Below are 23,323 nucleotides of genomic sequence, written 5' to 3'. Positions count from 1 at the left end.
ACGGGGCTGGAGGTGGTACTGCCATAGGGAGTTGCAGGGTGCAGAGCTGGTACCATCTGCCAAAATATCAGAAAGGATGCTTGCAGGCTGAAATGAGTATTTCTTGTTTTTTAAATGTCCCTCAATGTCATTGAGTGTTGTGGGATGTATTTGGGTTGGGCAAACTGCACCACAGTTGAAGCTCCCTCTTCTTAGCATGAACATGGCAGGGAGCTAATTTGTCCCTAATTTGGTGTAAATATTAATTAAAATGTGTATGTGAAAATGACCACAGATTTCACATACATGTGTGGAGTCTGTTCCAGAGTGCTCTTCATATAGTGCTTAGTGGGCACCATGTACACAATTCAGTGAATAAATGTTTCCATTATTACACTTGCAGTCTGGAAAAGAGAACCCAGTAAACATCTGAATAGCATCAGATGTATCCAAATCAGATTATGAAGGGCTCGTCCATATCTATGTGCATTAAAGGTTGCCTCTTACCCTGGTCTTAATGCACACAACCAGGGCTGATTGCTAATGAAATCAACAGCCCCTGACAATCAGATGATCGGCAAAAGGCTAACGCGTTGCTTGTGGGGCAAAGTCTGGCCTTTGCTGTGTGCCTCGCTGCCTGGAAGCAGCTGCTGTCGCTGCTTTTTTTCCTGTTTCCCCAAATCTTGCAGCTTTGGTGAACAGGGCTTGTAAAACTGCAATTACTATAAATATGCATGTGTCTTCTTTCATAAATTATTCCTGATGCGTGTGTTTTAAGTAGGACAACGATTATGAACTAGACTCTCTATAAGGTTAGTGGGGAAGTTATTTTTATGAAGTGATTTGAATGTCAGGTATTTTTATAGTGGTGTTCACTACAGCAATACAGTACTGATTTTTTGCCCCCCCCAGCACTAAATAAGATTTTCAGTGCAAGTCTATCTGCATGGAGCTAATATCTAGGATGCTTGAGCAGGTTGGTGGCCCCCTTGCTTCTACAGCATATATGAGCTCCAAAAGAAGTTACCTGTGTCCAGCCATAACAGAGGTGAAGGCATTAATTGGTTTGCGTAGCAGTTACACACTTCAACACAGCTTTCCATTTACTGACTGGTTTTATGTAGCCCTGTGCTTGCAGCACTGCGCTTCTTGTGTGTTAGCAAGGTGGGATAAGTGGTGACATGGACATGGTCATTGCCCAAATCACTAGTGATAAATCTGATCTATTCTTTAAAAGGAAAACTCATATTAAGGTGGCCAGTCTGCTGAAATACAGCTTTTTATATTCAGGTGGGATCAAACCTTTCTTTTTGACTGGAGATTATTATGTTCAATATAGTAGGAAATTATGTTCAATATAATAGGAAATTACATTCAATACAATTGGAAATTATAGAGATCTTTAATCATTTCTTCCTCTAATGACTAAATGTGGTTGTCAGAAACAGTGAGAAACATTTTCATTTTCTAGTCTGAAAGTCCTTCTGGAGGCAGACTTGTGCTGGAGCACTTCTCAGAATATATCCTTGGATGCATCTGTCAAAGGAAGACACTAGAATAGACTTTCTTTTATCTTTTTATACATTATGGGCTTAACTTGACAGCTTTTTCTTAAACACATTTCCTGTTGTTTTCACTGCCTTCCTAAAACACAGATAATACATGTAGGAATGCTCCCCGGTACATTTATTTACTATTCTTGGCTGGTGAAACTTCCACATCACCATTTCTACACCAATGAGTACTGGTATGTGGAAGTACATACTCCTGACTGGTTTTATGCTGACACAGCAGCACTGACTCAGAATCTTTCTTGTCCCACTCCATCTTCTTCACTCAAGTCACTCTGCCAGAACTGAAGTTTCTCTCATATTCTAGGCAGGGGCTTACTCTGTTCTTTTTATAATTGTTATTTAATCATCCTTTGTTAGCAGATGGACTCAACAGTGTGCCATTAAATTACTAAGAAGTGCTCAGCCAGCTGGGGTGTAAAGCAAGCTGGAAAGCCCTGCACTGCAAAGCTTGTACCTGCCTTCCCATCCAAGGGTGCACATCCCTACATCTCCCCTTGGGAACGAGGCCAGACCGTCAGCCTGAGCAGGCCACCTGGTTTCAGCTCCCACACCACGGAGAATGAGGAGGTTTTATTTTATCCAGGAACATCCTCATGAAAGAGGTTTTAAGTTATCTCACTGTTTCTGGAGTTTCGTCCATGAAACTCTTACTCAGAGAGGACTATTGATGGGAAGATCCTAGAATATTTCTTCTCTCAATAACAATGAAAAACCCACTACACACCACAATTTTGGATGAGTCTTTCTATGCAGTAGGGTTTTAATGATCTCACTGTTGCCAAGTTTTGCTTTCAAAACCCCAGTGGAACACTTTTGCCAGGCCTATTAGATAATGCACACAATTTTAGGGTACAAATTCACAATTGATTCCACTGTTCAGTGTCCTCATGCTAGACCTTGCCAATATCACATATGTTTGTTTTCCATAAATTCCATCAACCATGGTCTGGAAGCCATGGTTTTCATAGTTCAGTGCATCTTTGCTTTATATGCATTTGTTATTGGTGGTCACTATTCTTTAACAATTTTTTGGTCTAATTTAACTTGTCTTTAAAATAAAATTTCTGAGCCAAATGGAGGAAAGCTCATTCTCTGTTGTTGGCCAGTTTTGACTCTTTTGTGTTGTAATACTTGCTTCTTCATACTTATTTCTAATGTTTTTGTTTTTTTTTCACACTTTGTCCAGTGTCCACTTTGGGAGAAGTTTTGGGAGAAGTGAATCTTTCTATAGGTCATTCATTTTGTATTTTCCAAAGAGCTGAAGATCCTAGGGCCACAATAAATATATTTGACTCCAAATCAGTTTCATTGAAGTCTTGTCCTGACCAAAGACCCAAACCCAATTGATAACTGAAGTCCGGGCTGGCTTTCCATCCAGTCCTCAAATAAGTGATTTCTGTAGAGCATCCCTGTCGGGATGGGAGCTGGAGGGAGAAGAGCACGGGGCGCACTGGGGCTGCTGTCACTATTTCAGTGTCCTGTTGCCAAGTAATGGCCGAGTCACTACTTTTAGTGGCTATTTTGGTCATTTCTGTTCTGGTGTGTTTTTTTCCAGTATTGCTTAAGAAATAGTCCTGAGCTAACCAAAAGATTAATGACGGGACCTAATTGGTTTTGCCATTCTTAGAGATGATGGGCCAAATTAATCCCTGTTAGAGCTCCATTAATCTTTCTGGATTTACATCCAAGATTAATTTGTCCCTATGATACTCATCACTTGCTGTGTGGTCTGTGGAAAATCATTTACCTTTGCATGTGGATTTTCCATTCCAGCTGGAAAATGGGGGCAATAACTCTGAATTCAGTGAAAATGAATGTTGTGAGCACTGCCAGGTTTGTTAAAATGGATGACTTTCTTTTTTATTTTTATTTTTTAATAAAATACACATTTTATTTGTGAATGTTAGTTTCAGTTTGCACTTGTTCTCTTGCTTCTTAGTGAAGATTGGATAGAAATATTTTTCCCATGGGGTGCAGATACGCCTGGTATTTATACTGCGTGATGTCTTGGCACCATAGTGCTGGGTGGGAAATCGTGTGCTGATTATCCCAGGCCAAGGGTGTTACCCTTCAGGTTTTAAGGAAGTCAAACACGCATACCCAGGGGCAGAATTTGGCCTTTTTCATTCTGGCTTTGTTCAGGCCAATTTCTACAGCTGTTCCTCAGTGAGAATCTCACTGAAGATAGCAGGAGTTTAGCTTAAGTAAGGATTACAGGATTAATCCCTCTATCTCCCATCTAAATGACTGCAAAAACAAACATGACTGGAGATCTCCAGAGTTCCCTAGCTCAGGTTCTCCTCATTCTGCTCACAGATGTGCATTGAAATGCGCCTCTTATGGATTAAGGCAGCAATTGCATTTACCAGGAGGCTTCTGTATTTGCAGAAAAATGTTCTGGTAATGCCACCAATTAGATAAAACTGGGACTTCACACGGATAATAGAAAAGAATCTGCTGATAAGGATTGCAGCAATTTATTATAGCCGGGGCTGATGCTAGAGGTGAATAACAAGCAATCCATCAGTTAGATGATGAAAAGTGCTCTTGAGTTTTACAATCCATTCCCTGTTAATAACCTCAGGCATTGTTACTCAGCCAGAAAATATATATGTTGAAATCTGTTCTTCTCCATTTACGCGTATTTAATGTGTTCAATTGCCTATATTAGCAAATATATGTATAATAAAGTTAAAGGATCAGTTATTGTCATATTTTCTAAGAGGAAATTATGCAATAAGATTTAATGATCTTTGCAAAGAAAAAGTGCAATGTGTTCGGTAAGGAAATAATTACAGGGCTTTGACATTTATTTGTTACAGCTTCTTTGAATGATTTACAAATTGCTATGTATATGCAGGTATTTTTTCATGTGCATTTCATTTTACAACCAGTATTAGTTATTTCTTCTTAATTCTACATATATAAAGGCTGTTTTACCTACTTACTGGAATTCCAATGGACATGCTAAATATACACGGAAATCATTGTCAATTATTTATTTGAGTTGGCAAGAAAAAATATTTTTAAAGTTTAATGAAGCCAGCAGTGATACACAGTTTCATGTTGCTGAGCAACAATACTGATGGCCAGTATATTTAAGGTAAAAGAATACAGAATAACTGTGTTGATGCCTCAGGGCTCTGTTGTACCTCCCGCAGCAAACCTCGGGGGACCCGGATCAAAGGATCCAGCAGGCTGAATTTCTCATGAAGCAGCGGCTGGCAGGTCAGGAAGGGAAGCTTGGAGGACAGCGTCTTAACTCCATGGGTCCCAGAAGCCCATGGGAAAGGCAGCTCTCACCTCCATCAGGGTGTGAAAGGTGGAACAATTTGAGTAGATCGAAGGGGAAGCTTGAGAGGGATGTAGGGGGAAAAAAAAAAAAAGAGTAGTGAGCTTGGCATTTCTCAGAGTTCAAGGATATAGTCACATTAAGTTAAGTAAAAGGCAGGACATAAATTTGATTAAAAGAAAAGCTTTTGCACAATGCATAATTGATCTGTAGAGTTAACTACATCAGAGTACTACTGAGGCCAAAAGCATAAAGGATTCAGAAAATGGCTAGCACTAACAGAGGCCATGCAATCATCATTACCTGCAGGATATAAATACATATTTTTATACAAGGGAAATTATATATGTAATTCCACCTCCTGCAATTGATGAAGGTATATATGTTCTTGCTTCCTGGGACTGAATAGCAAAACTGGGGAGAAAATCCTCCTAAGGACAAGCTGTTTTATAAGTGTCTACTGTGTCTTGCTGAGACCCATCTGGTGCCGGGCTAGCCCTGTTGCAGATCTGGGTTCACCTGGTAGTTCTTGCTGGTGTGACGTTTTGTAGGGAGCACTGTGCTGTCCCCTGCAGCCTGGCTCTTGTCTCGGGCTCCTTCCTTTGCATCTGGGTTAATTCTGTGGGAGCTGAGCAGGTGACAAGGGAGGTTTCATACAAGATTCAGCCTCCTGCAAGCTTCTGTGGCCTCACAGGTGTAAGGAGAAGCCTTTCCCTCTGGAAAGGAGGCAGACGTTGCGCACTGATTTGGCTGTGCCTGCCCAGCAATATCTCAGTGGGGAGAGGTGCAGGACCATGGCACCCAGCCACAGCTTCTGCTGCTGCTGTTTCCCCCCGCAACGTGGGGGTGAAGCTATACAGCAAAGTGACCCTTTCTTTATTAGCTGTGCTGCCCCGTTAGCACAGTGGTGCGGAGCAGTTACACACTGTCATCCTCTGTTTGTGCCTATTTTTGAAGAGCCTACTCTCTGCCTGCTGGGAGTTACGTTTTTGAATGTTCCCTTTCTGTGCTCTCTGAGTCATATTCCCATCATTCCTATACCTCACAATATTTTCCCATTGCCATAGTGACTGCTTGCGAGGAAAGCACAGCTGAGTAACTTCAGGTTTTTACTGAACCCAAATTGCCTACCAGACTGGACCTTTGCTTCAGTTCGTGTTACATCAAGCAGGCAGCACAAACCAAATACTGCATTTTATTTTTAGAGAATCTTAGTTCCTTTCTGAGACAGAGAAGATATTGTCACCTGTCAGGTCTAATAGTCCTCCCTCTGAATAATGCCAGTTGTTCTCATCCTAAATCTTCTCTGAAAGTAGGGCAGCTGAAAGTAGCCCAGCTGAATCCTAACAGAGTAGCTAAATGCATATTATTGCAATGGTAAATTATGTGTTGTTCCACTGCATTTCCCCCCCTCCCTTAGGCTGAATTCCTTAAAATTAGAAAGAGTTTTGACCAACTCCATAATTCTAAACACCTCCCTCTGTTGGACGCAGATCCAAATGTCACAGCATTCTCAAACGTCACAGGAGTGCGTCTAAGCAGAACGGCAAACCTGAATTTCAAAAATGTGAAGATACCATTTTAAAATTTATGGCTTATGTTGTGGAATAAAAGATATATATAAATGTACATCATATAAAAGTACAAATTTAATTTAATCTAGCCATTCTTTATACATGTATATAATGTATATATTAAATGTGTATTTTAGATAATGTAAAAGTCAAATTGTTCTTGCAGAAACTACTTCTGTTAACAATGTGAACTGTAAGTTCAGAACAAAAATTGTCTAGACTTCAAGGCTAAGGATCCTTTCAGTGCCTGTTTAGGAGATTGTACCTCCTAGAAAAAAAAAATCATATCTGAATATCACTTTTTTAGGAGGGGAAGGGAGGACAGGTTGTACAGCATGCTTTTGCAATGTAGCACTCTGTAAATAAAGAGAAAAGAGGCATAAATGTCTTTCATCTCATACAAGGAAATAATAAAAACACATGCAAACATTTGATTCTGTCCTTTGCAGTACTTCATGATACGAAGCCAAGCACAGACTGAGTTCACTCTAAAACACTTTCAGATGTGCTGGTTTCAGATGCAGAGAAGCATCAAACACAAAGGGAGCTCTCCTTTCCATAGCTGTATGCATTTGCCTGCTAAACAGCAATTAGACATTGTTAACTGAAAGCAAGTACTGCAGCCAGTGTGAATAGCCTTTTTATTTTGTGAGCTTGTCCATATGGGCAGAGTAGGAGTGGGTCCAAAAAAGGGAACAGAGTAGAAAACCCAAATCCTAGCCATCCCACGTATTGTTTTGGAAGCTGACAGTGGGGACACCTCAGTCCTAATGCCTACTCAGTCCTTTGGTATTTCACTACTGTGATTGTGATAGTGATTTTTTGGCCAAATTTTAGCTCTGCTTTCTATCTCCTCATAGCAGGGATAGGAGCAGGAGCTCATTTTACAATGAGCACTAGTGAACAGAACTGCTTAGTACTGGCCTGGCCTGACATACACAAGTGACTGTGAGAAGAAAAGTTGATTCCCCATCATCAGCCCCCAAATAGTAGCACCACATACATGAGTATTCAGAAAGGAAATGAGAAATTTATTTCCTGGTATGACATTAACTAAACCAGTTGCTCCATCAGTTGCCCTTGAGGAGGTAGGAATCTGTTGTTGATGACTGAAGCAGGGGCAAGATCTGATCTCCTCAGAGCAGAAGATGGAGCAGTGGGTTGCTGTTTGGTGGTTAAGCAGGCAGAGGGCCTTTTAGACCTGAAATCTCAATTTCCATTATCCTAGTTAGATAGCACATGAGAGAGTTTGTAAGTGCAGCAGGGTTATTTGAGGTATTCCAGCCAATTACTTGTGCGATTCACATCATGTAAACCAAATAAAATAGGTGTGAGAAGAACAGCAGCGCAATGTCCAAGGAAGCAGACTTGTACTTACTGTTCCCTGGAAAGCTTAAAGGTCTGAACAACAACACTGAGGTGAATCTCAGGAAAACCAGACTGGAAAAGACTTTGAGAGTTCGTCTAGTCAATGTAACCCAAGGCAGGGCCAACTAAATCATATCAAACACTTGTCTAAAATGTTCTTAAAGACTCCATGGATGCTCTGTAACTTATTCTAGTGCTTTACTGCCTTTACCATTGGAAAGATTTTTTTCTCGAATGTTTAATCTGAATGACAGCCTTTCTTGATACAATTTAAACACCATCTAAACTTGTTCTAACTGTGATAACTCTCTTCCTTTTTGATACAATTTTATGCGCTCAAGGAATTTATCACCCCCTTTCACACCACCTTCCTGGGTTTGACAGCCTCAAATTTTGCTCAGCCTGCCTTCACAGGTCACGCTTTGAAGCTCTCTCAGATGATTCTGGTTGTCTTGGGGATTCTCTGTTTGTGGTCCACATTTACTTATGATATGGCATGCAGAACTGGCCCTAGTGCTCCAGCTAATGCATTATCAGTGCTGAGTAAGGTGGAAGGATTACTTCATGCATTTGGAGGACTATTTGTTCATCCCAGTATGATGCTTGCCTTTTCCAATTTGCACAGCACAGCTGACAAAATGTTCAGTTTGTGGTCTACCCTTTTAAAACTGCTTCCTAATCAGTTATTATCTGCCTTCCATCAGACAATTACTGCCTAAATGTAGTCTCTTGCAATGGGCCAGCCTTATTACCTGTTACCTTGCCTTTACAGATAGTTCTTTCAAGTCTTTTTATTTTTTCTTTTTTAATTTTAATCTGCCTATTGACTAGCATACTAGCAGTGCTCCCAAGCTGCGACCTGCACATTTAAGTAAGCTCTACTCCCTTTTTCAGTCATTAAGGAAAACGTTGAATATAATGGGACTAAGGACCAAATCATGCAGAATTGTATTTCATACATTTCCTCATTTTGTGTTATATTTAAGGTATAATTACCTACAGTTTTACACCTGTTAGAACAGGTGTAGCAGGGTCACCAGGGCTGTGCAAGTTATATGACACCGACAGCCTTCCCCCTGTCCACAACACAATGCAGTCATAGAAAGAACTAGGCTGGTTTGGCAAACTTTGTTCTTACAACTGCAGCTGAATCTGCTCACATCCCCACTATCTTATAGGTACATACAAACAGTTTGTTTAAAAAATCCTAGGGATTTGTTTTTTCTTTTGGTGGTGAGTGGGAGGAAGCTACCTAGACTGATCAGTAATCTCCCAGATCCTTCTTTTTCCCCCATTTTAAGGCACTGTGCATTTCTGATCTTCTGTCACCCTGTGCCTCTAGTCTCTCAGAGACAGTAACTACTAGCTCTGTGATCAGCCTGCGCTTTAAGCACCGTGGGATGAAGTTAAATAGTCTAGCCAATTTGAAAAGAAAATTATCTGAATACGGTGCTGCCATGAGGTGAATCAAACCAAGGAACTAATTTATCTTGCTAACAATCACCTCTTTGCTAGGCTAATTTTCAGCTGGATCTGTTCCCCCATCCAGATCCCTGTGTGCCCTTACCACTGGCTGTGGCAGTGGGATGCAGGAGGGAGCAAGGAGGTGGGAATGGAGTGAAGCAGAAGGGATGTAACTGCAGTATTCAGCAACAGCACCGACTTAATGTGTTTGTTGAAATACATGTTGAATTAAGACAGATACAAAAAAAAAGTCATAACTTGTACCTCCTTGGTGTCATCTGCCAGTACCTGTCCTGCACCCAGGCAGTGGGCCAGTGCTCCCCTGGCCTTCTTCACATGCACTTGTGGAGTGACAGCTTGTTGCCTCTCTGTCCCTGCATGCACCTCATTTTGTGCTTTTGTCTTTCTGGTTTTGCCTCAACATACTTTTGCAGCTCATCTATACTTATCCTGAATAATTCAGTCACTTTCCGTATATTATCTTATGGCCAGGTCAGAAAGGGGCTTGTGATGTAGCCAGAGACTTTATTACTCCATTTTGTCTCCTTCCTCTGCACTGGGATAACTTGAGTTTCTGAGCTCCAAGGGAAAACATGCAAGGATGGAAAAACCCTGGCTTTCAAACTTCATGTGTCATATTTCCTAATTTCACATGGGGGAATTCATGATTGAATTAATTCATTCATGAATGACAAAACAAAAATTCTTCATCAAACAAATGGAAAAAGGACAAAATGCTAAATTATATTGACTGTCCCCTAACTGTGTTGCTTGAATAGATGCAACTTGAAGCAGTGCATAGCTTATGGAGAGCACAAGCAAGAGAGAAAAGGATGTTTGTCCTGTAGTCCTCTGGCAATTCTGATTTGCTCAGCAGAATTGAATGCAAACAGATATTTTACTCTGCTTCTGGTCTCTAATTGCATAATTTTCTGCAAATTCACATGTATGACAGTTGAAAATCATAGGTCATATGTATACTTTTCCAGCATAAAGTATTATTTACTCCTTATTCTTGGGTGGTCACCAAGTGACATTTAAAACAATGAAGTTGGCAAAATGTCCTTTTGCAGAGTCTTATAGGGGTTTTATTCAAAGCATCTTACAGATAGCAAGTGAATGCCATCTAACTATTTGATGCCCTTGATAATGCATCAAGTGCTTTATCTTCTTAATTGGTCATGTGAAGCTAAATGGCACCAATATTGCTAAGCTTTTAATAAGTGAAGCGATATCTTGAAGGAATGGGAATGTATTCTAGATGTGTAAATATGAAAAATCTGGATCCAATCTCAGATGAGCATTAAGCAGCTAGCTAGGTTATTTGTAATTATTTCAGTATATAACACAATAATGCTATATTACATTTTTTCCATCAAAGAGTAATGAAACCAAGCTGAAGCTGATAGTACTCTGAATGGCTGCAGCAGCTTCAGGCTTGGCCCTCGGCCTATTCTGCCCTTGGTCTAGGTGGATCTGCTCACCTTAGGGTGAGAATATTCCTCTGAAGAGATGTTTTTGGGAAAAGGTGCAAAATCCTTCATCACCAAATTTCTCAGGCATCTGTAAGATGTACCACAAGCTGGTTATGGCCAAAACACTCATTAAACAGCTACCAATATGCAGAAGAGCTGTGTAAGAGGATGAATGCTAAGGAGAAGGCAGCGAGTGCTGCGTGACAGGGGCTGTGCGAGATCCCAGCTTGGCCTGCCCCTGGTCACGCAGTGTCCCTTGGCAGCCGCCAGCCCTTCATCAGCCAGTGCACACCGCGGGGGTTTTATGTTCTTAATTCTTTCGTTCGTGGCTGCATCTGCTTGTGTAATTTATGGCACACAATACATATTTTTCTTTTGAGATCCGTTCTATTCTCTATTCCAGTATTTATTCCGTCGGAGAGTAGTGGGACAAGGAGGGGTTGTCAGGCATCAAAGAGTTGAAAAGAACTTGTCTTCTAGCTCTTTTTTCCTTGAATTATGACTGCACTAGTGATAAAATCCTTTTAGTTTCTCTCCATTCCCTTATCCATAGCTGTGGTTTTCTCTTGCTCCTTTGTAAATTCAAGAGAGAAATGTCAGGTGGCGAAGTACTTAAGAATTAAAACGCTGCATCAGGAAGTGTTTTTAAAATTAAGCGACTGTATGTGCAACAAATGAAGGATTGTTCCTTATGCTGCCGTGGCTGGCAGCCAGGCAGCAGGGCCTGGACAATTTCTCAGGGCTTCTCTGCGGGAATGTCATTGTTGCCCCTTGTCCTTCTTCCTCTGTCCACAACTCAAACTGCTGACTGCCACCACGGAAGAGAAGAATGCCACGCATGGCTTCCCCCGGGGCGGATTAGTAATCCTACACCTTGCGCTGCCTGGCAGAGGTGTTTGAAGACAAACTGCATTCTTTCCTCAAAAGCCAAATATTTCATTACTGTATGGGCCTGATTCCTTAATCCAAACCACTATGTCTATTCACGTTCCTGGGCAACTTGGTGAAGGCTTCTTTGGTTCAACCACTGCTTTTGTTGCATCTGATTTATTTTACATATGTCAAAAGAAGATGAAGAGTGGAATTTCAAGGTTTCTGGATATGCTGGCTGTGAATCTGCAGAAATAAATTGCTTTTTTTTTAAAAAAAAAACACGTGTAACACAAATTGCTTTGATCTCATTGCAGGCCTTGGGGTTGTTGCTCAGACCAGAACAGAAAAGTTTCTTCTGAGACAAATGTTGCTCCAAAGTAAATAACAACAAAAAAATATTTAATTCAAAACAAAATTACAGCTACCCACAAAAATAAAAGCTACAGCCCATGATGGAAATTACCTTAAAGTGATGTTGAAAACTGTCTGAAAGGATTGTTCCCTATTACTTTCTTTTTTAAACCAGCCAAGTTTAGATTAGCTGATGATTTAACTGTTTTCTTCCATCCCCAGGTTGTGCCCAGGGATCTTGTACCGGGAATGCAGAAATGGGCCGAGGCAGCAAAAGCACTGGAGGGATGTAAGGTTTCAATGTAGGTGGTCCTGGGCTCTGACAGATATCAAAGGAATTGGGAGTGTAGTGGGCTGAATTTCCCGCATATTCCTTGTAGGTCATCCTTTCTGCCAGCTCGGGAGAAGTTCATGGAGATTTAAGGAGTTTGAACCAGTCACCTTGCTATTGTCCTGCACAGGGCTAACCCATATGGTACAAACACAATGTTGTCTGCCTTGTTGTCTGCCTTCTCCCCCTGCTTCTTTTTGTGTAATTAATAATTACACAAAGGCACTGGAGATGGATAAGCAAAACAATAAGCTAGGTCAGTTGGGGTAGTAAGTGGGCAGGGGTGATGGCAGGAGTTAAGATCACCAGTAAATCCTCCGCTTTCTGTGATTTGTTCACTAGTGCAAATTGTCTTTCCCAACAGACCCCTAAGAAAAGGCAAGCATAACATAAAGTCACTAAGAGACAGGCAGTATTTTTCCCGTTACCTCTGAGAAGACCTTTGCCATCATTCATTTTCCACAGACCCAAAAGAACTTTAGAATGTCCTATCTGGGCAAATTTCCGCTAACATAAATTATCAATTTCAGCTCTTATTGCCAATGTAAAAAGTGACGTAAATGAGATGGGCTAGCCATTCGTAACATTAATATATTGAAGTGATGTGGTGCTTCATCTTATACATACATTTTTATGTGTGCTTTATTACTTACATGGTTGACAGTAAATTTTCCTAGTGTGCATTGGTTCCCATGATGCCTTCATTGTGCTGGATCCTGAAAACAGTGAAACACTGACATGGGAAGGTGGGAAATTACAAATGTCAGGCCTGATATGGCACAAGTTTAGACAATCAATCTACTGACTGAGAAATTAACTAAATAGTGCTGAGATACCTTCCTCTGTTCACAGGCATGTGGGTATACGTTCACAGAACAGAGGAGCTTCTCTCTCACAATGTAGCTGACAAATACCGTTCGCTCCTTACGGTTTCCTGCTTCTGTATTTTACACCTTCTTGTAAATTCTTATCATCAAATTAAAAATCTTTCTAAGAACTTATCAGAATGAGTATTTTAGTACCTCCTTGTTAAAAAGTGGTGAATTTTGTTAACACCTCAAAAGGTCAATTTACTATACTGTATCTACCATTAAAAACAAACAAACAAACAAACAAAAAAACGCAAAACACTACATTTTCCTCTAGCCTTGTTCTTCTGCAATACAATTCAGAATGCATTGATTTATATTCTTATGGCTTTGTATAAAGCAGATGCTAAATTCCAACAAAATATGACTTAAATATATGCATAAAATAGACCTCTGGAATATTTATTGTCACAGTTATCTCAGCCATGTGCCAGAGAAGCGCCCTTGTTCTCCCTTTTTGACAATTGCTGCAAGCATTTCTGAATACCCAGATGTCTGGAGCTGCCCAGGTTTTCAGTAGGTGCAGGAAAGATCCTTCTGCTGAGAGGGAATTCCCCCAGGGAGTGATGCAGATGTGTGGGGATCACCCTTCTGCACCCCTGGCAGTGAAATGCTGTGTGCCCAACCTGTGCCAAAGAAACTGCACTACAAAACAAATGAAGTGGGATCTTGAAGAGCTGAAGCTTTCGGTCTCTACGTAGGGCTGAAGCCACCAAAAATAGGGCTGCAGAGTAGAGCAGGAACTGAGGGAGAAAATAAATAAATAAATAAATAAATAAATAAATAAATAAATATTTTTTTTGAAGAGCAAACAGATTGTTTCTTTATTGATGCCATCCATCTTGCACCTCTTCACTTCAATCTCTCAGAGTATTAACATCTCCGAAATGCTGTCCCCATCAGCACAGATTGCCTAGAAGGTGGAAATGGAGTTGCATTCCTTTGCATTTGTAGTGCACATTGTTTCTCATCATAGTATCATTTTACTATCATAACACTATATCCATGGCTATAACAAGTCTGCATTTAGCCATAACATACATTGAAGTGCATTGAACCTAAGGTGTTGGAAGACCTTACAAAAATAAGGATATTTCTCTTGCAGATACTATGCTTGAAAGCATTTCATAATACACTGTATAAGTAATACATACCTTCAGTGTTTGTAGGCAGGATAGCCTAATGGTTAGTACACTTAAGTGGTAGTTATTCTGGTTTTATTCTGTCTCTTACCTCCCCACGTGGCTTTGGCTGTGTCATGTTTTCCCTCTCATTTTCCAAATGTGTAAAATAATGACAACATTCAGTTCAAGAAGTTGGTGCAAGTCTGAAAGCACCACTGTTTGCTGAGCCGCCTCCTGTCTTTGGACGGGAAGAGTCACAGATGTGCAAAGCATTATTCTTTCCATCTTCAAAGCACTCTTTTTGTACTTGCAAATCAATCAATTTGCAAACCGATATTATGTTTTTCTGAGCAGTATAATTAAGAACAATCTTATTAATTATAGAGAAAATTGCACAATTCCAATATATGCCATTCAAAACAACATGATGTAGACGGACTTATTGTAACGCGTTTTCATTTGGATAGTAAAACATGCATACCTTTGATGGTTTCAGCCCACATTTGTTATATTGTATTTTTAATGTGCTCAGACTGTGCCTGTGTAATGGTGATTCTCCCCTTACATCCCATCTTTCCCACATGCATGAAGTGCGCTTTGTAGTGACATTCATAAAGACCCCTGCTGTGGCTGAAACAGTGGAGTCCTGCTATTTAGATGAGCGATTATTCCAGCAGTTGAAGTGTTTTCATAAAGGAGACTGGGAGGCAAGTCTGCTACAGAGCAGTAGGAAAGGAAATCCTTATTTGAGCCTGTGATAGGACCCTGACAGAGAACCCCGCTCTAATACCTGGAGAAAGTCTGCTGGTGAGGAAAAGCCTCTTGTGAAGAACGAAGACAATTCATTCACCTCAAGAAATTGTCTTTGAAAAATAAAGCAAACCCTACTTTGTGCTTTCTGCTGCTCACTGAAGAGGAAGAACAAAGGCAAATAATAATAATAAAATCTGTTTTAATCAGGACTTAGGCAGGCTTCAGGCAGCTAAATCTAAGACTTAACCCCAGAGTCTGCCTGTGTTATGTGCCTGCCTCACCCTGAAAATGCCTCCACCTCCAGCTCCTTCTTCCTCACGCCCAGGCTGCCTGAGGCTACCAGGCTTCTGCACTGCGTCCTCCAAAATTTAGGCAGAGCACCACGCAGTGAAATGAGGCCTATGCTCCTGTGCGAGCTTCCTGACCACGTAGCTCCTGGAGGATGAAGAGCTGGAACAAGTGCCCATTTTTGGTTTTAAATGAGTGATTAAAGCACCCGCTGGAGAGGGGGGGTGATTCAGTTCCTGAGCCCTCCTCAGCGGGAGGAGATCCCCATTTCTAGCCCCGGTTTGAACCTTCTGTTCTTCCAGACACAAACCCTAAGCAGCTGTTCTCAGGAGAGGGCACACTGCCTGGATGAAAACACCTGGTTGCGGGTGGATTGCAGCACCTCGGTTCTGTGGCAGTGCAGAGCCCACACCTGCCCTCAGCATCACCCACCAGCTCCTCTGCTTCCTTCCCTCGCTCCCAGCTGCAATCCAGGGCCTGTCATCCTCTGTGACAACAGATTATTGAGGGAGAAGTGCACGTGCAGTACCTTATGTTTCAGGTTGTGCTCTGGGGCCAGGCACCTGAAGGGCAGGTGTTGCACTGCAGTTTTTTCATGGATGAAAGCTATGACTCATGGAAGAAAACCTAAACTTGAACAAACACGCAATTTAAAGCTCCCAGGCCAGAGCAGAGGGAGACTGCTACATTAAGTGAGATTGCAAATGGTGAAACAGACACTTGTGCCTTAAATTGAAATGAAATGAGTTACACAACAGAGCTCAGCTCCCTTTGATCACATGGCAGTAAATGTGATCTATCAATCAGATGATTTCCTTTCAGCTCAAGTGGCTCTTCAAAAGTTAGTCACTATAAAATAGATGCTATAATCATACTCTCTGATAAATTTTAGTGAAACCAGCACATCTGCTGACAGTGCTAGATGCTTTGCATGTTGAAGTTATCTCTAGCTACCAAATAGGCTCAGCATGGGCAGCAGCTGTCCAAACTTCTCTGATCTGTTCCATGGACATGCATTACATGAACCTAAAGTAAAAATGTTTCATCCTCTGTGTTTAGTTGAGCCTTCACCTCTTGCAAACTCAGCAAAGAAGGGTCTGATGTGCCCAATCCCATTGGCAGTTCTGCACAGCAGGCTTTGCCACAGAGATCCAAATCCCTTACCAAGAGCCACCTCATTCCTCAAACAAGCTCACTGGAGGCGATGGCATCCTGCACAGACCCAGTAGTCAGTGTGAAAGGTAGCCTGTCAAAGCAGTCACCGAACGGCAAAAGCATCCTGATGCTGTCGAATTACAGAGCCAAAAAAATGACCTGGAAGGGAAAGTCACTTTTCAACAGTCCTTCTCCGCCAGCCAGATGGAGTGTGCTTGTGTTGTGCTTCTTTTCTCAATGATATTGCTAAATGTAAACAGTATTGGAATAAGGTTTATAACCAGTGCCTGCTATTTTAGTGACTTTAAAAAAGATACTGTAGCTCAGATTTTCTTTACTTCTTTCTGACTGGGAAAGCTTGCTATTGAGTTGAGAGTATTGTTAGCTGTAACATCACATTATAATACTCCACAATCCTATACTGTAGAGTGTTATGAATTGCAATGCTTCTGATATGAAACTACTACAGGGTATTTTTGGTATTTATTAGTAATGCAAAAGAAGTAGAAAAAAAAAAAAAAGAGGAATATATAAAACATCAAAATGCTTTGATCACTGCATGTAAATAGGGAGTGTAAGTGAGGTTTCTTTGTCCTGAAATTGGAGTATTAACTCCTGAAAATTCTGCTAGGGTTGTGTAAAAGCTGTTTTGTTTTCATGTACCAAATAGGTATTTGTAATACACCACTCAATACATGTGAAACTTAAATCATTAGTTACAAAATGCAGCTTTCAAAAAGGTAATGTCATACAGAGTTTCTAACACTGTCAACAGCAAGACACACAAACATACAACAAATACCCTCGAAATACACCAATCCCACTGTATTGCTTAGGATGCAATTCCCAGTTATATCATTTAACATTTTCCAGTGCACTAGCTTGGACATGTACAAATGAATAAAACTATTGCTGACTGAAAAATGGACTATAAAAAGAAATGTTTTCATTGTTTAGATGCACCACCAGAATTCCCACTGACACACTAGCAAATCCTTCAGATCCATTGTTCCATTGTTCACACAGCCAGATATAATTTCTTTTTCAGTTTGTGTCTTGTAGTGCAGTTTAGTGTAATAAGATTGTAACAGGTCTAGAAATCATTGCAATTAAATTAAGACAGTGTTTTCCTTTTCCAACCCTTGCCCTCTGAATATAATGGCATCATAACAGCATGTAGAGACGTGAGCTGAGATTATTTTCTGTCACATCACTGAGCTGATTTTCAGTGTGGTGATCTGATAGGCTTCACTGTCAGCTTCACAACACATTCACAACTAATTTCAGTAGGTAATCTATTGTAAAGTTCAGGTATTTATTTTCCTTCAATGATGCCATGCTCAGATCAGGTTCAGATTTTATTTTCGAAGTGATTTTAATTTCCCCTCCCCAAAATGGAACTGTATTGCCCCTTTCCGTCCTTTCTTCTGCACTGGCAGACACTGTAAAAGTTACTGGGTGTTTATTTCTCTTATCTTTGTAGTACTCTCATTGACAACACTTTTCTAGCTACTGATGTAATACTTTGGATATCCTTTTCCATTTAATTAATCTGGTATTGTAATTGCTACAGACCTATACAGAAACTGTTTTGACATTAAAATCACACACCACAGCATAGATCTCAGAGATTTTTTTTCCCCCAAAATTTACACATCTTAAGGAGGTACAGATTAAGCTAACATTGACATCTTACAGAAAGCATGCTGCTTGTGTTGAAACTGTCTCTAGCTAGTGAAAAATTAGCACATTAAAACACTTCTGAGCCTCAAAAATAACCTAATCATAGCAATAATCCTTTAAAATGAAGGAAATTCTTAATTAAAATCAGTATTAAAACTGAGTTCCACTTTTCTAATATTGTAACTTGTCTGCCAGGAATCTCATGCATGTTTTTGTGTTGGTGTGTGTACACTTTTTTAGAACAATATGATAGTTTGGAAAAGTTTGATAGATTATGCATAAGGCGGTCATTAGAAAACCTAAGGGACCTTTGAAGATGAGAAAGAATTATGGCTCACTTAAAACATAAAGAAAATATATTGTCCTTAGTATTTTTGAAGTCATTCTCTGTCTGTCTGTCTCTCTAAAACCAAGCTACCACAAATTTCCCTTATTTTATAGCCTGCAGCTATAAAAGGCAGTTGTTTTCATCAGATACAAGTTAAGCACCATCAGACTGGTTTGGAGATCTCTTCAACTTTACCGATATTGGCACCAGCAATTCAGGAGGGAGCACTTTTCACTCTGTTTTAATATGGAACTGATATCTCAGCCTAATTTTATAGCATATTTTTGTGTTAGCAGTGCCGTGGTTTAGTGGTTGGTGAAAAGACTCACATATACAGAGCTCTTGCCTGTAACTGGATCCACATGATGGAATTGCCATGCAAAAAGCTCCTTAAGGGACTGAGATGTGAGGACAACACTGTGAGAGCCTTGGCATTTTTCAAGATGAAAGGTGCTGTAAATATGCAATGCACTATTTTTCTCTAGAGGAGCTTGAAATAAAAATGGTTTTCAATCACTGAACACGTCAGCATCATCAGCACAGGAACCAAAGTTGATAGGGCATAATTTTACAATATTACTAACCATCAGTTTGGCACCACTGCTCATACAGCACCATGAATGGACAGTGTAGGAATGTACAGATATTTTATTTTAGTATCATATGTGGTGAAAGAGTACAGATAGCAGCACTGTTTGAACGAATAGCTAACACTATGGAACAGCACCATGAATTACAGCAGATATCTTTATTATTGTGAGGGCGCAGCGGCCACAACGCTATGTGGACAGAGGGGCCCGGTGCGGGCCGTGAGGTGCGGGCCCATGTTCTGGGGATCCCAGGCGTCGGGACAGGCCCTGGGGCGGCAGCAGCCGTGCCGAGCCGAGCCGGGAGAAGCCGTGAGAAGCCGTGAGGAGCCGTGAGGAGCCGTGAGGAGCCGTGAGGAGCCGAGCCGAGCTGAGCCGTGCGGCCTGGCCCGGCTCCCCCGCGGGCCCAGCACCGGCCGCAAGCGGCCGCTCTTGGCTCGGCCTCGCTGCCCCGGGGCCGCCCCTCGCCTCTCGCCGCTCCAACCGAGCGCAGCCCCGGGGCCTCCCGCTCTGGCGGCCGGCTGAGGGGAGGAGGGACGAGGGAAGGGAAGGGAAGGGAAGGGAAGGGAAGGGAAGGGAAGGAAAGGGAAGGGAAGGGAAGGGGAGCGCCGCGCCCCGCCCCGCGGCCTCCCCCTCCCCGCCGCCGCCGCCGCCCCGGCCGCGGCGGAGTGAATGTGTCGCCATGGCAACTGAGTGAGGCAGCAGCAGTGCGAGCAGGAGCAGCAGCAGCAGGAGGAGCAGGAGCAGGAGCAGCAGCGGCAGCGGCAGCAGGGACGGGAGCAGGAGCAGGAGCAGGAGCAGGGGCAGGGGCAGGGGCAGGGGCAGGGGCAGGGGCAGGCCGCCGCGGCCCCCGCCGCCTCCGCTCCTCAGTGCGCGGGCGAGGCGGCAGCGGGCGGCCGGCGGGACGGGCGCGGCGGCGGCGGCGGCGGTGGAGGCGGTGCGGGCAGGATGGAGGACGGCTTCTCCAGCTACAGCAGCCTCTACGACACCTCCTCGCTGCTCCAGTTCTGCAACGGTACGGCCGGGGAGGAGGGCGAGGGCCCTGCACGGCCCCGCAGCGGAACGCGGGGCAGGGGAGAAGGGGGAGAAACTTCGCCTCCGCCGCAGCGCGGCCCCCGCAGGCTGGGGACGAGGCTGTGGGGACAGCCCTGGGGGCTTGGGGACACCCCTGGGGAGCACCCGGCCCGGGGCAGGTGACCCCCGGCCTTCCCCGCCCGGCAAGGGCGAGTTTTGGGTTGGGAAGGGCTGGGAGGAGTTGAGGCGGGCGGGTTGTTGTGAGCTGGTTATTTTTGTCCTTTTTTTTTTTTTTTGGTTGGAAGAGGGGGCGTTTGCGGTCCGGGTGGGAGCGGGGAAAGGCAGCAGTTGGGCTCGGGATGGGAGAGGAGGAAGAAGGAAGTGAGGGACTGTCAGGATCAGCAGGGGAAGCGCTGGGGAGCGGGGCCTGGGTGGCAGCGGGGGCCCTTCGCTGCTGGTGCTGGTGGTGGTGGGTCTGTGGGGGCTGAACATCCCCGCGAGTGCCTCCTGGAGAACTTGGGAAACAAAACCCGCTATTTCGAGGTTAGCTGTTGCTTTGTGTTTTTGCAGCAAGGTGATGAGCGTCTGCAGCCCTGTGTTTCGGTCGGAACTGGTTTGCGGAGCTCGGCTTCCTCCAGGTTTCAGCCGTGGTCTGGGGCCAGCTGCTGCCTGAGCAGCTGGAGTCAGGTTAATGGCAAATTGCTCGGCCACAGCAGCTGCATCAAACGTAGCTTGCTTCTCCTCACGGAGAGGACGAAGATGATAGATTTTGCACGATTTTCCTTGTGGCGTGGTGCAAGAAAGGGGTAGGCTAGCAGAAAACTTGGACCTTGAGATTTTGGGAGTCATTCTTCAGAACGTGATGGATTGGGCTGTGCATTGTGCGGGGATGCAGTGTTCTCCCAGCTCCTCAAGAGAGGAAACTATGACTGGGTACGGGGGTTGTGCGCTAATAGCAGATGCCTGTTTTGCCTAATCTTGGTAAATATTTCATTGCAAGCATTTTTATAAAGAAAACATGCATCAATTTCTCGCAAACTTTGTACTCTAATCCATTTATAAGCAAGCTGGCTTCCTAGCAAAATCTCTGGGCTCTGCTTTTCCACTATTCATGATAGCAGCATGCATGTGGGAACAGGAGGAGTAACAACACTCTCAATAGTTTGAATAAGCAGAGGATCTTATTTCCGAGAACTCTCGCTGCTGCTGATTTTGTAACTCTAAGCACATAGCACACATGATGAAAATATCCCCTCCCCATTTACGCTGTACATAGGTTTTAAAATCTTCGTTAATCCTTAAGTTTTATGCTCTAGAATGGGTTACTGAAGAGATTACCTGCCTACTTGTCATATAATTGTAGATAGCAAGCTCAAGAGACTGTTGTAAACCTGTATTGTTCTGTATTTGTAAAAGAAAGTGGTTTGATTCAGAAGCCTTTCCTTTTATGAGTTAGCCTTCAGTGAGACTATATTATGTGAGATGAAGCAGAACAAGAGAACTGGGTCTTTGAATAGTGCCTTGAGGTGATCAGATATTTCACACAGACACGCATGACCCATGAGGAAAAAACTACAGATGAAGAGTGCCAGTGAAGGTTTTGAGATTGAAAGAGGAAAAGAAAATTGCTTTGGAAGGAAGTGGAAAGCTCTTGCAAGTAGAATGGGTGCTGTGAAAGACGATGCGGAGTTGTAAGGAGGGTAGGCATAAAGAAGAACCAAACAGAGCGAACAGGTGATAGACATTTGAAGACAAATGTGATTTCAGCATGGGGTAAAGTGAAATAAAGAAATGGCTGGTAAGCACTTGAAGTGATCATCATCATTGTACGCTGAGAGGATTTCTGTTCTGAAGATAGAAGAAAGGGTTGGTTTTCCAAGGAAGGCCATAATGGAAATTTCTGATCACCTAGAATCGGAGAAACAGTGAAGAGACTGCCTGCGTGTCTTGTGTCAGGACACATCAGGGTGCGGAGCCAGCAATCCTGTAGGAACAGCTACAGATAACCTGTGGCTGCACAGGTGGCTCAGGGCAGTGAGCAGGCTCTCGGCTTGGCATGAGGATGGCTGCAGCTTGTCCCCTTGCCCAGTCCCTTCTCCCTGCCCTGGGCAGCTGGTGGCTGCGGGGGGATGGAGGGGAGGAGGGTGGGCTTGTGGTGGGCTAAGGAAACGGGGTCTTGGCCCTCAAGGGACCTGGTCTGGGGGGAAAGGGGCAACAGGAGGGCAAACTGACCCCAAGCCGCCCTTCTTCTCTAGAAACCACTCAGTGTTCAGGAGAAGAGTTTTCTTCTTTAACCGTATACAGATCTGGTCTGCATGGTTGTGTAGTAGCGTGGTTTTACGGCTTACAATGCGTACGAATATCAGAAATGGAGGGAGACAGGAGAGAAGAAAGAGGCAAGGAAAATAGTTGCGTTTTGAGCTGCATGTCGAAAATCTAGGACAAATATTTAGCACAGCTAGTTCAAAGACACCTACTTTCTTCAACTCCATTTTGCAGAGCAGTGGGGTAGAGTTGGCGTTTGAGAGCCACTGTGCTAATGGATTCAGGTGTCACTCAGAGGCAGCATCAAAGCAAGAAACACAAACTTGCAGTATGATTTTTAGGTTATTTCATTCTGCTTTCCTTGGGTGTGAACTTGGAGGAAATGGTGTGTGCCTACTTTATGGAGTCTATCACACTCATTTGCCATCTCCCTTTCAGAGGACAGTCTCTTCAGATGCACAAAACATTTTTGTTAGCTCATATGCCTATTCTGTTTGCTTATTTTTATTTTATTTTTTTTAAACAACAACACTAAAATAACTCATTAATGCCTGTCTAAGGATGGTTCTCAGCTTGCATCTCACTTCCCAGGTATTGAAGAACACTTGGTTTATTTTGCATGTTGAAAAGTAGAGTTTGGATTATTAACCATGCCAGCTTATAGATCCACTCCCTGGTATTGATGTAACTTTTATGTGGTTCTTGGATAGAAAACTGTTATATTCACCCACAGTCAGGCAGTGCTTTAGTAATGTATTCCTTAAACTGACGGCACAAGTGGTACAATGCTAGTAAGGCAGCCTAGTGTTAAGCTTTTAGTGTCTGAACAAGAACTTGGAGAGAAAATCATGGTGGGCATGAAACCCCGCAGAGCAAGGTGCATACTGCAATTAGGTACAGGGCTCGTTTTGCCTCCTGGTCATTCTGCCACTCAGTAAATCAGCTGTAGTGATTATAACCAAGTCAGGGACACAGG

General features: G+C 42.9%; 1 protein-coding gene across 5 annotated transcripts in view; it reads left to right on the top strand.

Moving 5' to 3' along the window:
• EML1 (EMAP like 1) overlaps positions 1–23,323 on the top strand; it is a 121,992-nt gene that overhangs the window by 21,956 nt on the left and 76,713 nt on the right. The window contains exon 1 of one of the 5 annotated variants that reach the window (XM_082762037.1): positions 19,924–20,083. The exons of 1 other annotated variant lie outside the window; for it this stretch is intronic. In XM_082762037.1, coding sequence (XP_082618163.1) covers positions 20,017–20,083 — 67 coding nt within the window. In that variant the 5' untranslated portion in view covers positions 19,924–20,016. Of the gene's footprint in view, positions 1–19,923; positions 20,084–23,323 lie in introns of those variants that run through there. 3 more of the 5 variants (XM_082762038.1, XM_082762040.1, XM_082762041.1) reach the window with 3 other exon arrangements.

This window comes from Aythya marila, assembly GCF_965140915.1.
Source record: "Aythya marila genome assembly, chromosome: 5".
NCBI lineage: Eukaryota > Metazoa > Chordata > Aves > Anseriformes > Anatidae > Aythya > Aythya marila.
Note: the sequence above shows the minus strand (reverse complement) of the source record. Positions and strands in the feature narration are given on the sequence as shown.